At 49.5% G+C, this 16,717-nt stretch overlaps 1 protein-coding gene across 1 annotated transcript in view; it reads right to left on the minus strand.

Annotated features, from left to right (window-relative positions):
• Nucleotides 1–16,717, minus strand: part of OPRL1 (opioid related nociceptin receptor 1) — a 47,854-nt gene continuing 31,137 nt past the window's right edge. The window contains exons 4-7 of the mRNA XM_010722396.3: nt 12,169–12,392; nt 11,434–11,687; nt 3,145–3,500; nt 1–2,872 (exon numbers count right to left, since the gene is read on the minus strand). Coding sequence (XP_010720698.2) covers nt 2,349–2,872; nt 3,145–3,500; nt 11,434–11,687; nt 12,169–12,392 — 1,358 coding nt within the window. The 3' untranslated portion in view covers nt 1–2,348. The remainder of the gene's footprint in view (nt 2,873–3,144; nt 3,501–11,433; nt 11,688–12,168; nt 12,393–16,717) is intronic.

Raw genomic sequence — 16,717 nt, forward strand, 5'->3', positions numbered from 1 at the left:
TTTTCCTTTATTGAAGCACACAAGTAGCCACCAAGGAAATTGTCACTTACACTGCAGTAATTGTAAAATCATACCAACATGACCATTTTAGAGGAGAATTAAAGAGCCTGCACTTCAGCTGGGTAGCTGAGCACAAGCCTTTAACTCCGTAGGCACAGTACAATAAAGCTTTTGCTTCCAGGTTTTGTTGCTCTTCTTATAACTCTACCGAGCATGAACAGAATGCCTATACACATCCACTGCAAGGGCCACAGAATTACCCAAAAGCTCAGTAAACACACATTTATTGGTTACTCGATTATGTGAGATTGTTGCAGCATAGTCATTATAACAAAATCCTTATAAAAAGTGCCAAACACTTTCAGAGGACATAAATCTGTTTAAAAACACAACCAGGAGCTACAAAGGGAGCATGGCTCTGCTCTGCCTCATGACACTACAAGGAAAGCCCAGCAGCCACATCCCTACTCATACCCAACACCCCATGTCACCCCACATCGCGTGGCTCAGAAGACCCCACGCTGCCAGTGACCAACACCATCGTTGCATCCATGACTACAGCAGCTCATCAAGCTTGCTGTGTTACTGTCCCCATGGCGTGCCTAGGGCTGTATGAGATTTCCTGGTGAGTGCCTGGGGATAAACATCCATCACAAAGTGCTTACAGTGCCCAGACCTCCTCCACTCCTGCAGCTACTCAGGGGAAGTGCTACTTGTAAAGTTCTCTCTATATCCCCCTCCAGACTCCCAGTATAAACTATGAGAATGGTCCCAGCTTGCAGAGTTTACAAGGGATCTGGGTCCAACACATGGGATGCTGGGACTGCGTCTATATTTTAAGCCCAACCATAAGGGAAATACTCTACATAGAAATATAACATCAGATTCTTTTCTTTTTTTCCTTTTTTTTTTTAAACAGCATATATAAAGAACGTGATAGCATTAAAATAGTGGTAAAGTGATACATTAAAAATACAGCATCTCATAGACCAGAGCACAAGAACTACATTCACGTGAAGTCTGTACAGTTCGGCTGCCACCGCAGCTGGCCATCTCCGAGCAAGGGCTACTGCTTTCCTTCCCAAATTTTCCTGTGGCCACAGTGCTTCAGGAAGAACACAGGCCCCCCCCGTCCCTGCAGAGGGCACTCAGTGGTCAAACTCTCCGGGAACACTTCCATTACCAAATGAAACAGCTGAGCATTTCATTTTACACAAAGGTCCGGAAGAGGGGAAAAAAAGAAAATCAGTCAGTAGGTAGAAGGTGTGGCAGCTCAGCAGCATCTCCCAAAGCTCTCAGCATCAGTGATGTCACTTTGTCAAAATAAATAAGTAAGCCATCTATTGCACACACGGAGCAGATGGGGTGGCTGTAGGCTGCCCTTCCTACCAGAAACATCCGTGTCTTCTGGAGGAGCTACTGGGCTGTTTCTGAAATGGCTTCCCCTTGTACACAGGTGCATGTGTTCATAGGCCACTCCATCCACTTCATTCCTTCCTCTTCTCACTGAGGAAGATCACCAAGGCATGCTTGGCAAGACAAACATTTACAATATAGCTGTATCATAGCAATATAGAGACGCATACATGTATATACAGACATTCTGTCCGTTATTACAATGGGAAGATAATGCTAGAAAAACCCACAAACAATAGCAGCATGTAAACAAGGATTTGTGTTCATTTCATCCATCTTTTCCTCCTCCTCCTCTCCCCTCTCAGGTGGAGGATTTTCTGCAGAGCTCGCCAGCTCCTGACAGCTTGAATTTCCCTTTCCGCCAGCTCTGCTCCCTCCTCTCCCTCCCCGCATCCTTCCCCTCGTGATGACTCATCCTGGAGATGATCTTGGGTTTTGTCTGACGGCTGTTGCCCACTTTGTCTTCAGCAAAGTCTAATTTCAGAGCGGTGCCGCAGGAATAAACCCATGCACGAGCGCCCGGAGAGGTACGAGAGCCGAGGATCTGAAACGACTCAGGGAGGAAAAAAGAAATGGAATAGTCTGCATTTTGTCTGTCTCCCAGCAGCAGAAGCGTAAGATGCAGGAGCAATGCCTGTTTCAAACCCTTAATTCCCAAATTCTCAATAGCCTTGCAAGCCGCCAGGGTTTCACAGGAATCAAAAGGCTGATTTCAAATGTGCTCCATAGTGCAGGGCACGTCAGAACTAAAAATGCATTGAATCAGCTCTTTTGCATGCTCTTGCAGTGTCCAGTTTTCCCAACTCCCAAAATTGCTTCCTTGGTTTCTCAGTTTTGAGGTCCTGCTAAAGGGCTGTTATCTGAGTTAGCTCTGATGTGGGAGTGGTTGGACTCTGCTGGGCGACAGCCACCATGGGGATTTCCATGCCTAGTCAGGCTGGATTGTTAGTCCCCTCCGAGTTCTTGCAGGCATAAGCCACATCCTTGGCAATGCTGCACATCCTGTTGGACATCTGGAGCTCCGTTCTGAAGGCGGTAGGGAAGCAGAACTTCTTGAAGCAAGCCTTGAAGTTCTCATCTAGGAAGGCATATAGCACAGGGTTCAGGCTGCTGTTGGCGTACCCCAGCGCTGTGCAGAAGCAGGAGATGGCCAGCTCGAGCTCGCTTTCGGCCTTGGCACCCAAGCACTGGACCAGCACGAAGATCTGGATGGGAGTCCAGCAGATTATGAAGACGGCCACCACCACCAGCACCATGCGGGTGATGCGCCTCAGGTTCCGGTCCTTCTCCTTGGAGCCTGAGAGGACACGGACGTTCTTGAGGCGTCTGATCATGAGACTGTAGCAAATGGTGATGATCAGCACTGGGATCATAAAGGAGAAGAGAAAAACGCAGATGCCAAACACTGGATCCCAGTAATCCACGGGTGAAGGGAGCTTAATTAGACAATCTATTTCTGCAAGGAAAAAGTAAGAAGGAGATCAGTAAGCCCATATCAGGAACAGAAGGACCTTCACATTCCATTTCATTAAAGCATGTTTAATACTGAAAAACAATGGCAGCGATGCAGAGAAGCAACGACAAAGAGGAATGAATTTAAATGGCTTTAGAGCAGGGAAATTAGCCCATTGTCGAAACCAGTTCCCCCTCAGATAGCTCCTCAAGACCACAGAGCTCCCCTGGCCATTGGCATAAAAACCCCCAAACCCTCGGTGTGTTTTGACTGACCATTGTTCTCATTCTCTGCAGATCCCATCACCATCGCTGGGATGCCAAAGACAGAAGCGAGCGCCCAGATGCAGACATTCACCACTTTGGCCTTGTGAGGAGTGCGGATGTCCAGAGCTTTGATAGGATGGCAGATAGCGATGTAACGGTCCACACTCATCATCGTCAGGGTGAAGGTGCTTGTGAACATGTTGTAGTAGTCTATAGAGATAGCAATCTTGCAGAGGACATTGCCAAAAGGCCAGAAGCCCAGGAACGTGTCTGTACCCTGGAAGGGTAAGGTCATCAGACACAAGGTATCGGCCAGAGCGAGGTTAAAGATGTAAATGTTGGTTGCTGTCTTCATCTTGGTGAATCTGAAATGTAAAAAGGAGCAGTGGTTAGAGCTCCACCTGACCCCAATGGGTAAGGCATTGAAGTATGCCAAAGTGGGCGTTCATGTTATGGAGATGCTGCATTCTTCTTACCGAAGAGCTACATTGAACATTGCCACCTTTTTCTGCCTCCTACATGCTTCTACCCAGCTTCCACGCTGATGGAAATGCTGCTTTCACAATCAGTTTTACAGGCAGAAAAAGCTCGTCCTCATAGACCACAAGCAAGGACAATGAACACTTGAAGCTGTCAGGTCAGCTCGTGCTTTATGAAAAATGACTTCAGTAAGGCTAATCTAGGATTTCATCACATACGCCTTCATTATTATAAATACTGGTGAAAGCTTTACCCAGTAAGCTGATTTGAAAGGCATCATATGGTCCAAGAGTAAGATGATTAGCCATTCTGTATGGGCTCATAGCCAAAGGCTACAGTTAATGTGAGCTGTCAAAGCAGAACGGCTGTGATGGCCAGCGCTAGTTAGCAACGGGCTACAAGACATCAAAAAAAATCTGAAAGAAAAATGACACCTTGGGGATAAAGTCATGAGCCAACTCCAAATGATTTAATTTCTGTCACTTTTATCACAGGAACAGGCTGCCCCAAAAGATTCACCTGGCTCCAGTGTTACTTGTCTCCTCTTTGCACATGGGAAGTGATGCAAAGAAAGTTGTGATCACTGGCCAAAAATATCCAGAATGTGAAGGAATGGAAACTCAGCTGTGACTCCAAGTGCACCTACCCTTCCAGCTCCAGGACGCTCCTCTCACAGACATAAGAGCTAACACGTTGATATCATTTTAAAACTTCATTTCATCAATCATTTAGCATACTAATGGCCTTCACAGAAGCGTTGCCAGACAACAATACGTATTAACCGAGGACAAGTTCATTTTGAGGGCAACACCAAAACCCATAAACCACCATACAATTTGCACTTTGATATATGTGCTGGAACATTATGAGGTTCTGATTTGACCTAACATGCTCTTTCAGTCCAATCGAGTCTGAAGAGCAAACCCAGAGCCGTGCACCTTCAATCAAAGTCGTACCCCTCCTGGGTACAAGGTGACATAGCAAATTTGCAGTAACCTCACCCAGAGAATCCACAGTTGGGAATATGAAGTCCATTTTATCCTGCCAGAGCTTGTGTTAGAAGCCAGGTGTTTGGAAGTGCTTTCTGCCAGACTGTGGCTTCAGAAAGCAAGAACAAAGGAGCCTGTGTTTGCCCTTGAAAGCCAAGGGGAGCTTTTGGAGCAGGTGAGTGTTGACGGAAGCATTTGATGTTCCCACGTAAGCTTCAGTCAGGCGGCTCCTGGCCCAGAAAGCACAGCAGCCAAGCAAGGCAGTGTGTTCTTAGAAAGATCAGAACTTATATAACAAACAGCACTAAAGGAAAAATACCAGCATCCTTCCTCTTGCAGAGGAGCGAGGAAGCAAGGCACCTCACAAATCCAGCACAACCTGGAAGCTGCCAGACTTTAGTGCTTCAGGGCTTCCCGTGCAATTCTGCCTTAGGAAGAAAGAAGATTCCCGTGCTGCATAGCATCATTGTTCTGTACCAGCACACAAAAACACATACAGATAAGTATTGTCAGCTCATGCTTCAGGAAATTAAGTCACCTAAGACTGCCTTAGGAGATATCTCCTGGGAGTATTACTGTCTCTGTGTCCCTCAGTGCAGGCTTCCCAAAGGCCAAGCTTGTTCCCCCCACCCATGCAGGAGGATTGCACTCTGAGGCAGTTCATCAGCACACCTCCATCTCGCTCTTTTTTCACTAACACTATAACTTGAGGGAACAACAGCTGCATTTTTGAACAAAGACGGCCCACTTAACCACTGGGTTAAAAAAATACATATATACATATATATTTCTGAGCAACAGGAGAAGCAAGCAACGATCCACCATTCCGCCTGCATCCTCCTGCCGACCTTCATGTGGATTCTGAGGCTGATTTCGTGCTCTTCAAAGGTGGGGAAATTAATTTGCACCTAATTAATTACTTCTAGCTCCACTTTCTCCGCACGCTGAGAGCCAACAGCCATTATCCCAACGAACCGATGTACCCAAACATTTCCAGAATGTTCAGTACAAACAAAAATCAATTAATCACTTCTCCACGGATTAACCTTTCTTTTCTTTTCCTCTGGGAACTGTGAATGTTCTTTCTTAATCTGAACAACAACAACAAAAAGAAGAGAAATTAAAACTCTTCAGCTCAAGGATGCACATAAGTTACCCCCCCTCCATGGCACAGCTGACTGACAAGGTCTGCACACAGGACATGAGCTCCTGCTGAGCCACTTTCTTGCACTCGGTCACAGAGGTAATTTCCTAATGGAGCATCTCCCACAGGGTGCTCCAGCAGCTCTCAGCTCTTCATCCCACTCCACCATTACCATAAATGTAATCCTGCTCCGTTCTTAAGCTTTCCCAGCTCCTGAAGCCTAAGAAGAATAAAGACCTGTAGAGCAGCTCAGCACTGGGTACCCCTCTCCTTTCTGCTAAGTGGACCTCCAGCAGTGTTACATGGGGGAAATCCTTCAGGAAAGGGAACCTGCATTTTGGGGGAGGAGGGGAAGCAGACAGTTTTTCCACATGCTGGCTCTGAGGTGCTGTTTCTCAGGATGGATTCTGCTTGTGGCTGAGCCTCAGGGCAAGCTGCAATGCTATTGTTTTGGAACTGTTCTTCCTGTCCATCCAGCTGCTGTACAGCATGCAGATGCCCCAGGGGTAAGAATCAGCAAAGTCAGATCCTGAAGCAGAGCTGCAGGCATCAGGGCAGAGGGAACAGAGAGAAGACTTCACACCCTGGGGAGCTGTGAGCATCACCTCCAGGAGCCCTCTGCCTCTTTGAGCCTCTTGGCATCAGCAGCTCCAGCTCATTGGGATGCAGACAGTCCCTTCATCCCCTTCCCGGACACGCACAGATCTGCAGCAGGGCAGAGAAGCAAAACAGAGCAGAAAGAGCTCCAGAGGGATTTTGCAGAGCTGCTCCAGCCCTGACAGCAGGAATCTGTGGAAATCAGTGACATTCCAGCTCCCAGCCTGCCCTTAGCCCACAGGTTGAATAAAGCTGATATTCCACCTGGCACAGACTGTCCTGCTTTGTGTCATCTCAGCCACGTACTTGCATGGTGCTCTGCACATCCCTCCTGCTCTGATCACTCTCTTGCAGCCAACTCATCCTGGGATTTCTCCCCCGTTTAAGCTTGTTTGTTCCTAACGATTCAACATGCCACAAACAGCACATTTCAGAAACGAGTTTCAGACTATGGAGCCAGACACCACTGAAAAAAGCAGCCAGCATCAGCAGCACATAAATCCTATTCATTACCTGGGCAGGGTGGTGACCAACGAGCAGGGGTTAAGGAGGCTGCCACAGCACTGGTGCTTTGGGACAGGCAATTCTCTCACCCTTTCAATCTCCACCATATCTGGGTGACAGCTTTGAAAAACAAGCAACGTGTTCCCCCACTGCAAGGGTCTCTGGGGAGCAGCACCAGGAGCCAGCATAGGCGGGGATAGGGACAACACATGGCCCTGATCTGCTATGCTGAGGGTTACAGCTGTGCCAACCCCTGCAGCTCGCCCTCGGGCTAGCAAGGATACTGAAGGCTGCCAGGATGAGGGCTCTAGGTTAAGAAGGATGTTTGCCAGCAGCTTTTCTGCAGCAGGATGCTCTCGTCTCCATGAACACACTGTGGACACCTCTGCTGGACTGATTGAGTCCTAAATGCTGGCCCTGCTCCTGGGAGCTGCCCAGACCCAAAAAGCATTGGGAACCGAGTCACAAATCAAACATCACTCAATTACTGTTGCACATGAGTGACTCCCTTCAACTCATCCCACCAAAGCCAGGGGAAACCAAGAGCAGAGGCACTGGAGCTACAGGAGCTGTCAGTAGGAGATGGGCAGGGCTGCCCTGTGCCACGGGCACAGCTTGTCCATGTCCACAGCTGAAGATCTGTCCCCCACCACCCCTGCCTGAGGGATTCCCCCCTCCCACTCTGCACAGAACAGACCCTCCACGTGGGTTTTCCTTCTCTGCAATTTACAACAATTGTCTTTTTTTGTTTTGTTGTTGTTTACACTCCAGGAAAAACCAGCAGAGGCCAATGTGGGGAGAGCAGAGGTCCCAGCTGACCTCACTGCATCCCCTGAGTCTGCATTGCATTAACCACTCACTCAATTTCAGCTCCGAGCCACACAGCTGGTCAACGTTCTTCCATTAAAAAGCTTTCTATTAAGAAATCAGCATCTCTGATATGTCCTATTAACTTCATTTTCCCTGGCTCATCACAGCCAGCTGCCCTCAGCCTCCACGCACTGGGATCGATGGAGGTTTCAAGCAGAAGGACAGACAGCACAGACCTGCAAGATAGGAGCAGCAAGGCAGAACTAAGGCTGTGAGTAAAGGGGGAGAGGTCTAGCATCCAAACCCCTAAAGAGCTGAGCTGCTTGAACTAATTTGAAACCACGTACATCAGCAGGGAGAGCTGCGCAGCCCCAGCACTTTGCTGACTGCTCCAGGCTCCCAAGGAAGGAGAGCTGGCACAGAGGGAGGCAGCCACCCCACGAAGCCCCATTGCGAAGAGCCCTAGAGATGAGGCATCGTTCTCAGGGAGGCTGATCCCAACTATTAGATTCAGCACCAAAGAAGAGTTCTCCAGACACTCACTGCCAAGCATCACAGCAACACAAGTGGAGTGAGAGGGCTCCCCAGGCCAGAAGCTGTGTGCTGTCCATCATCCCCTCTCCCAGCACCTCTGGGGCCATGAAGCTTCAGGGCTTGGTCTCTTTCACACAGCAATGCTTGTAGCTCTTATGCATAGGGAGATTCTGGACAGCTGGGTCTGCAGCACCTCAACCCATAGCCCACGTGTCAGTCGTGCCCAGTACCATTGTGAAAGCAACACATCTCCCTTTGCCTTCCCTTTTCTTCCTGAAAACAAAGGTTTTGGGCATCCAGCATTGCAGAGATCAATGATAGGAGAGAACCCAGCAGTCTGCTTACCCCCACTCACCCCTCAAATCCTCTCTGCATGGTGATGTTCAACTCCTTGTTCTACCCTCATTAAAAGCAACACAGGAAATGTATGCAGAAGAGAGCAGACAGCAGGAGGAGGGAGGGGAGGCATTATCTGGGCTGGCAAGGAACTCTGCAGTGAGCAAGCAGAACAAAGCCCCAGAGCAGGCAGATCTCCACAATAGGCCCTTTACTGTCCAGGAAATAGTGCTCCTGAGAAGAGCCCTTCCAGTCTTATCCAATTAGTGCCTCGAGCACTGGAAAGGGACTGGCAGTCACGTGGTGACCAGTGCTACAAATTAATAGCTCCAGATGTTAAATCACTCTAAATACAATAGAGAGGTAGGTTGGCTTTTACAACACAGGGGAAGACCCAGAGGAGGCTTTGAATGTTTGTTGTTCTTGGTTTGTTTTTTTTTGTCTGAAATATCAAGGGATTCCAAACTTTTCCCTGTGTGCTATGAAAAAACTCATTCAAATGGAACAAATAGGCCTTCTTGAAGCCTCCCATTTCCTTCAGCACTGATTTTTGAGTCTGTTTCCCCACTCCCTGAAAAACAGAAAGCAATTACTGCCTGCATCATCAAACTGTTCTTTTGGTGAAAGAAAGTACACCCATTAGTAATCCCGTTATCCCCAGTGAAATACAAGCACAGAAAGGTGAAAAGAGCTTCTGTATGATGCAACACGGTAGATTCGCCCACCTTTCCCCATCAGTGGAAGTGTTATTGCTGAGAGTCTCAAAATACATTGTTTGGCCAGCAACCAGTGCTCAAGCCACTAGAAACCATGCAGCTTAAGGCACGAAGCCCAGCAGCACTGATGCTCAAGAAGTCAGCCAGGCCAACAGCAGCATCCTCACACCCTCACAATAACTTGGCAGCTTTGTGTGTTAATTTATGTGCTTGGCCATGGTCAGGTTTGGGATACTGAGTTTGTTTCATCACTATATCTACTCCAGAGAGCAAGGGCAAGGAAATATAAGGTCTGGGCAGGGATACCCAAAAGTTGCTGCTACTCTATGAGCCCACAAGGATCATTGCCCATTGCAGCTCAGTGTTGCTCTCAGCCACTGCTGAGATTCCAGGAGATACCAATGGGGAAGCAAAGGACAAGATGTCCTAGGGGAAACTTCAGGGCTAAATGACCCATCTATATTGCTGGAAAGTATCCAAGCCAAAAGGACACCAGAACAGAAGCCACTATTCTGAAAGTGTAGCCAGCACATCTCACCTGCCCAGGATGCTGGGTTGGGCTATTTGGTGATCCTGCTGACACATCGGCCACGATCCTGGGGCTCTCCCTGCTCCTTAGGGGAACCCTGCTCCCCAGAGGCCAACACATACAGGTTGTCACAGAAACCAGCGCCCAGCCCACCTTCATGAGGATAAAATGATGGTGGCTGCTCACACCCCATAAGACTTCTGCAGCCAGCAAGGAAATTCTGAGCTGCTCCTGCCACACACCTAAGGCTCACAAACACTCTGGGTGAGGACTCCCTCCCTTGTCTGCACAGCACTTCAGGCAACCCCCCCAGCAGCTGTGGGACAGGAACTTTTCATTGGCAGATTCACTGCTCACTGCATACACACACACACCCACAAACACTGTGCTACGCTGAACAGAAACACAGGCAATCCCAGTGTGGCTCTGCTATGCTGCAAACCTCCTCCCTCCATCTCCAGCTTCCCCAGCAGGGCTGTGATCCCTTCTCCTCTCTGTAAACCCATCCCCAGGAAGAGCTCTGCTGGGCAACTCAATGAACAGGAGAGTCGCTTTGTCCTTGTGGCAGACACCTCACCTCTGTTTACCAGCATTTAATTTAGCAGCATCTCCCCCAGCACAGCTGTGTGTGTTCACTGAAGAGATGCTTTGGGAGCAGAGGGGCTCCTAGCAAGAGCAGGATTTAATCTCAGTGTCTGAATATCTGCTAATTATTTTAGTCATCTTTGCTGAAGGAGAAAACAAAAGTTTACAGTGTGTTTTCTGCACTGGCAGCACTCACACCAGGAATCTGCTGATATTTGTATAGAATGGAAGCTGATTCTATACTACACAGAGCACTGAGATCACAAGAGGGATGCTGGCACTTGACACAGAATCGCAGCCCCAGTTGCAGGAGCTTACTCTGTACTTGCATGGTTTCTGACTGCAGGAAATAAGGTGGTTCAAACCACAGCAGGAGCAGGCAGAGAGGTCAGACAGTGCTGGAGGAGCAGCCCAGGCTCCGTGCTGTCCTCCTGCAAAGGTCTCCCAGCCCCAAAGCCAAAGGACTTGCCTTTATCTCTGCAGCATCCTGCTGCATCCTATTTGCACCCATATTTCCCAGCGAGGTGGAAAAGCTGCATTAATTGCATTTACAGGCAGAAAAATGCGAGTCTGAGCCTCCCAGCAAGCCCGACTCCTCAGAACTTGGTTCAGCTCCCAGATGGAGCAGCACCTGCACCCACAGCAGGCTGCTAGGCACAGTACAGGAGGGAGATGTCCACGGAGCAGTGGGCACACCCTGGATGTTCCCAACACTCTGCCCTCTCCAGGATGCCCCACTCCCTGCCTAGCAGCTTGCAAAAAGCCCCATTTTTTCGAGCAGATCTGCTCGCTCTGTTCCATTCTCTGGGTTAAACTTTAGGAGGCACCAGAGGGCAGCTGAAAGCTGGTGGGAACCTTCACCATGCCTAGGAAGGGAGAGAAAAAAAAAAAAAAAAAAAGAGAAAAAACACAACAAATAAAACCCAAACCATTAAACAGACGCCACACCATTACCTCTAAAGCACATTGCAATTACCGGAGAATCACCAACCCGCTCCTCCTGCGGCACTGATTTATTCTCAGGAGGAGCTCGCCCTGCTCCCAGCCCTCCCCTGCACGCTGTCTGGTGCCTACCTGACGATCACATACATGACGGAGCAGTTGCCCACCAGCCCCACAATGCACACAATGGAGTAGACGACCACAATGGTGATCTTGATGCTCAGCGGCAGGAAGCTGTCCCCCGTGCCGTTGTTGAACCAGTTGCTGGGGAGAAAGCTCAGGTTCAGCATGGAGGAGTCGTTTAGCAGCTTTCTCAGGTCGGGGTCTTCCAAAATATGGGCAGGGAAGAGGGGGTCCATCGTGAACCACCAGCCTGTGCCAAAGACCTGGGGGCACCAAAGAGACAGTTTTAAGATCCGCTGGTGAAACGGGCAGTTCACAGCACAAGGAATGCTAGGGATGATGTATTGCTGGGAAGTGTGCAGCCTCCCTCTATGCTCCCCAGGAGCACGGAAATGGGATGCAGACTCCAGAGCTCAGTGCACCCTGAGCTCACATATCTCCACATCGCCCAGCACAGCGGGAATGCAGGCTGCACAACTCCATCCCTCCCGGGCACTGGGAGCCCCCCGCCGACATCCCACAGCCCGGATGAGGCTGGAAGCCCCTACTGCAGCTTTTGTGCTCCCCAAACCTCCCCTACAGCAGCCCTCCAGCCGGGGCTAAATGCTCACCCCCGCCCTCCCCCCTTCTGCCCAAAGCCAGCCTGCTGCAGCCCTGCAGCATCCCCTGCAAAGCGCTAGGAAAACCCCGAAGTTAATATATATAAAAGACACAGAGATACGTAAACCCCTGCTGGCTGCTTACCTGCGTACGGGTTTCCCCTTCTACTGCGGCCGCATCCAGGCAGCCCCGCAGGGAACAAAGCCGGGTTGGGCACGGCCAGAGGCTCCGCTGGAGGAACTGCACCCCCGGAACGCAGGTTTTAAGGAGCAGGGAAGGATGGGGGGAGAGAAGGAGAGAGAGAGAGGGAGGGAAGGAGGGAGGAGGGCGGCTGGGCAGAGCCAGCCCCGGCTGCCTGGCTGCTGTCACTGCGTAAAAGCAAAGCGAGATTGGGGGGGTGAAAGGGGGGGGAAGGTAGGAGGGAGGGGATGAATTAAAAAAAAAGAAAAAGCCAAACCCACCAAAGCAGTGCGAGCCCACACCTGCGGGCTCCGTCCTCACCGCTCGCAGCTGCCGCCCTCCCCCCCGTTACCCCGCAGCCGGAGATGGGCTCCAGCACCGGCACCCGACCCCCCCCGCAATGTCCCGCACCCACCTGGGGCCGCTCCGCAGCTGGGAGGGCTGAACGCTCCCGGAGCAGAGGCAGAATTTGGGAAATTTAACCTAGAAAGCAGCCAAATGGCAGGGAGGGCTGAGAGCCGGGGCTCTCAGAGCGGCCAAAGGTGGGGGGAGAGAATGTAACCGAGAGCATCCCCCGCTTTGTCTCAGTTCGAGGAGCACATGGAGCTTCGGAGCTGCAGACCAGCCATGGGATGTGACCACAGCTGTCTGCTATCCCCATACACAGGGGGGAAAGGGGACCACGGGGTCTGCCCCGTTCTGATCCCACACAACAGGGCACCCTGCCTGCAGGGCCTCACGCTCTGCTGCCCTGCTCACCTGTCACAGGTGGTAGAAGGTGTTTTTCCAGCAGTTTTGGGGTGCAACCCAACAGTTCATCACACATTGGTATGGCCCAGGAACCAGAGAGAAGGACTAAATTCTCCTTGGGCAGCAAACACTGCTGCTCTTCCAGAGCCCACACACAGCCCAAGAGAGCAGCCTGGGCCCAGCATACAGCCCTTGCTGCTCTAGTTCCACATTAAAGCTTGTATGGAGATATCTGACATATCTGACACAGAAGCTGCACCTTCCTCACCAGTAATGGTATGGGAACATGCAGCAATGTTCCTAAATGCTTCCATGAAAGCAGGTCTCAGCTCTGACAGAAAACAAAGAGAAAAAGCACACACCAGAGATCCAGCCCTCTGCGTGATGCAGGAGTCCTGGTGTTTGAAGGCGTTTTGGTCAATCCATTAACAGGCATGCAAAATAAACACCGGGCGAGACATTACCTTAATTGTTAATGGATTCATTTTCAGAGGCTGAAGGAAGAACAGCAGTAAATCAGAGCAGAGAGCTCACCTGGACAGCCTTCACACTGCTCAGTGTGCTCTCACATAGGAAAACCCAACATATTCCTGCTGCACCTTCAATCCCAATCCCTCTGTTCTGCTCAACGTGACCCCAACCCGAATCCAATCACAGAATCATTTGAGGTGGAAGGGACCCCTAAAAGTCCAACACTCCCTGTAGTGATCAGGGACATTTCCATCACGTGCCTAGAGCCCCTCAAGCCTGATCCTGAGTGCCTCCAAGCCCCCATTTAAATCATGGAAGTCCATATTAACAAAAGAGATCACTATTCCTTCTGTTCTGCCCAGGATCCCCCCTGAGTTCAGTGGGCAGGCTGCCATCCCATGACAACTTCCTCCCTCATTGGAGATCTTCTCTGCACCCTTTGGGATCTCCACACCAGAACGATGCCAGCAAGATTTCATCTGTGAAGTCCAAAAGGATTCCTCCTTCTTGGAAAAAGAAAGTGATCAGCTCTTCTGCTGGAGGGCTTCTGAGCAGACAGCAAAGTAACAAAAGCCAAAAAAGAACGAGCCAAAAACAAAACCCTCCTTCCAGGTGATGGCTGCCCAGAAGGCACACATGAAGGCAGCAGATGACACTATGAAGAGATGCTGGATTTGCAGAATGCACCCAGAGCATCAACACAAATCAAGGACACACTCAGTGCAAACGCCATGCCATCCCCTCCCTCCCTGCTCAACCCCACTTTCCACTAATATCTGCAAAATTAAATTCAAGTCAAAATTATACACAAATGCAGTAAATAATTAGAATGTCCATAACAGATCAGTGCCAATAATTGTATTTGATGTTTCAAATTGGTTAATTTCACAAACACTGTTCCATGACATGGAGAACTTCTGCTGCTTTTGCAAAGAACAGCCTACAGTCCCCTGCACTCCATAACAGAAGCCCACAGCTTTATGCCTTTCCTTTCAGGAGGTGAAGCTCCTCTGTCAGAGCTGTTCTGCCACCTTCAGCACACTTTGCTGTGCTATTTGATCAAGGCCATTGAGAGCAGAGAATTAATTTTGCAAGATGGGAAATTATTTCTAACGGAGAGAAGGAGGTAGGTTGGGGGACGCAGAGTGCGCTGGTAGGAGAGCAGAGGTCAGAAACCCATCTCTCACTGCTGGGCTGATGGGCACTGAGCAAATATAAGATTCTAGCAACATTTGCAATCTCGCCATTGATGGGCAGGTGGAATGTGTTCTTTGGATATTAATCATTACTCCAAAATCCAGCAACCAACAGTGCGCACAAGAGGAAACTCCTCATTTCTCCCATCGCTGCCCGTGCTATAAGCACTGAGAGCACCTCTGGTTGACATGCACACCCTTCTCCCACCAGAACTGATGCCACTGGTACACATCACCATTGGAAGCATACTGCCATTGATCAAGCCACTTGTTTCCCTACTGTAGAGCTAGGTTAAGCTATTTAGTAGGGTGAGAAACAGATGCAACAGGCAGATAGCTTTGTTCTCTGACATTAAACGCATTTGTAAGCACAAAAGGTCCTGCTTTGTGGATCAAAAGTTTATGCTTTTCAAGGGTCAGCTCTAAGCATCTCTACTCCCTTCTGCAGATCAGTGCTGAGCAGCACCACCAAGCACTGCATCTTTCAACACCAAGGAAACTACCAGATCAGGTACCAGCATTTTATACAGAAGAACTGCATGGCAGACAGAGATATTAGAGCAAGAATTTTTCAGATTAAAAACATGCAGAGCAAGCATGGAAAGCGAGACCTGGTGCAGCCAAGCTGTAGAAGAGCACAGAGCAGTCCCTGCTCACCCTGCAATGGCTCAGCAAGACAGGAGAGATGCTGGGTTCTGTTTATGAGCGCTGACTGCTTTACATAATGCCACAGATCTATGGCAAACAGCATCAGAGGAGCTGGCAGGAAGTAATGAATGAAAAGTCAGGGCAGAATGGAAAAAACAACAACCATCTCTCAGGCTCAAAACCACCTCTCCAGAGTCCCTCCTGCAATGGGATTCAGCACTACTTCACAGAGATGGTGCTGACAAATTCTCTTCCTCCAGCTATGTTATAAATCATGCAAGAACACGAGGGAAGAAGGATTCCAGAAGTGGATTATCCGCCTTCCATCACCGATGAACTGCTTTGAAGAATGAGAAATAACATCTATTAAGAAGAGGGCACGCTGATTTCAATATTTGCAATATGAATTCATTGTAGCTTCCGTATTTGCTCCATCAGTCTCCTTTTGGAGATGGCAGAAGTCTCCACAGACCCTTTTCAGGGACGCTAAGCATCAGAACCGATAAGTTAAAAATAAATAAAAGTTCAGAAGGAACAAGCAGGGGCCTGGGGACAACCGACAGCAGGAAAAAGGCTCCTCCACGTTTCAACCTGCACTGGGACAATCCCTAAAGCCCACCAAAGGGAACGGGGCCAATGGGACACCACGTCCCTTCCTCTTTTCTTTCCATGAGGAAAGAGATTCACAGGGGGAAGCTCGCAATAGGGATCCAACCCGTGCACATCACACCATGAACGTACACCCAGACACGTGCATGAAGACAGCAGATGCAGCAGAGCTCTCCCATCCCAGCTCTGTGCTTCTGCTCCCAACACATGTGCCAGAATCTGCTCTCTGCATCTCAAAATCCCAGCCCACAGCTGAGGATGCAAGCAAGGACTGATCCACAGTGGGCACAGCATACAATAAAAATCTCACAGCTGATCCCTGGGTGCACCTCAGCAGTAAAACTGGAATCAACTTACTGCTCTTGTAAAGCAATAGGACAGAAAAATAAGTGTAATTCCTACCCACCTCAAGCATAAATACAACAGAAATCTCCCCACTTTTCCTCTCATCTTTCTCCTCCTATTTGCTCTCCAGCACCCAAATCCATGTGGTTACTACGCCAGGGAATACATCTGCTCCCACTCCATCCCTTGGGAGCACGCAGTGTGAGAAGAGAAAGCCATTCCACACCCAAAACCTGAGCACAAGAAGAGCTGCTTCAGTTCTGCTCAATTCCTCCCATGTTCCTTGGATGTCTTGGTCACCAAGCCACTCCCTGAGGGACAACAGCTGCCCACAGTGGGGGTCCCACAGCCCTCAGGCATCACTACAGGGCCCTCAACGAGGGGTGTAACTTAACATCAGCAGCCACCTGCATTTTACAGGACAGCCTGCACGGTGGTGAGCTGATTCTCACTGCTTACAAGTAATTCAAACCGATCACGCTCATATCATGAAT

Source organism: Meleagris gallopavo, chromosome 22 (assembly GCF_905368555.1).
Source record: "Meleagris gallopavo chromosome 22, MGAL_WU_HG_1.1, whole genome shotgun sequence".
NCBI lineage: Eukaryota > Metazoa > Chordata > Aves > Galliformes > Phasianidae > Meleagris > Meleagris gallopavo.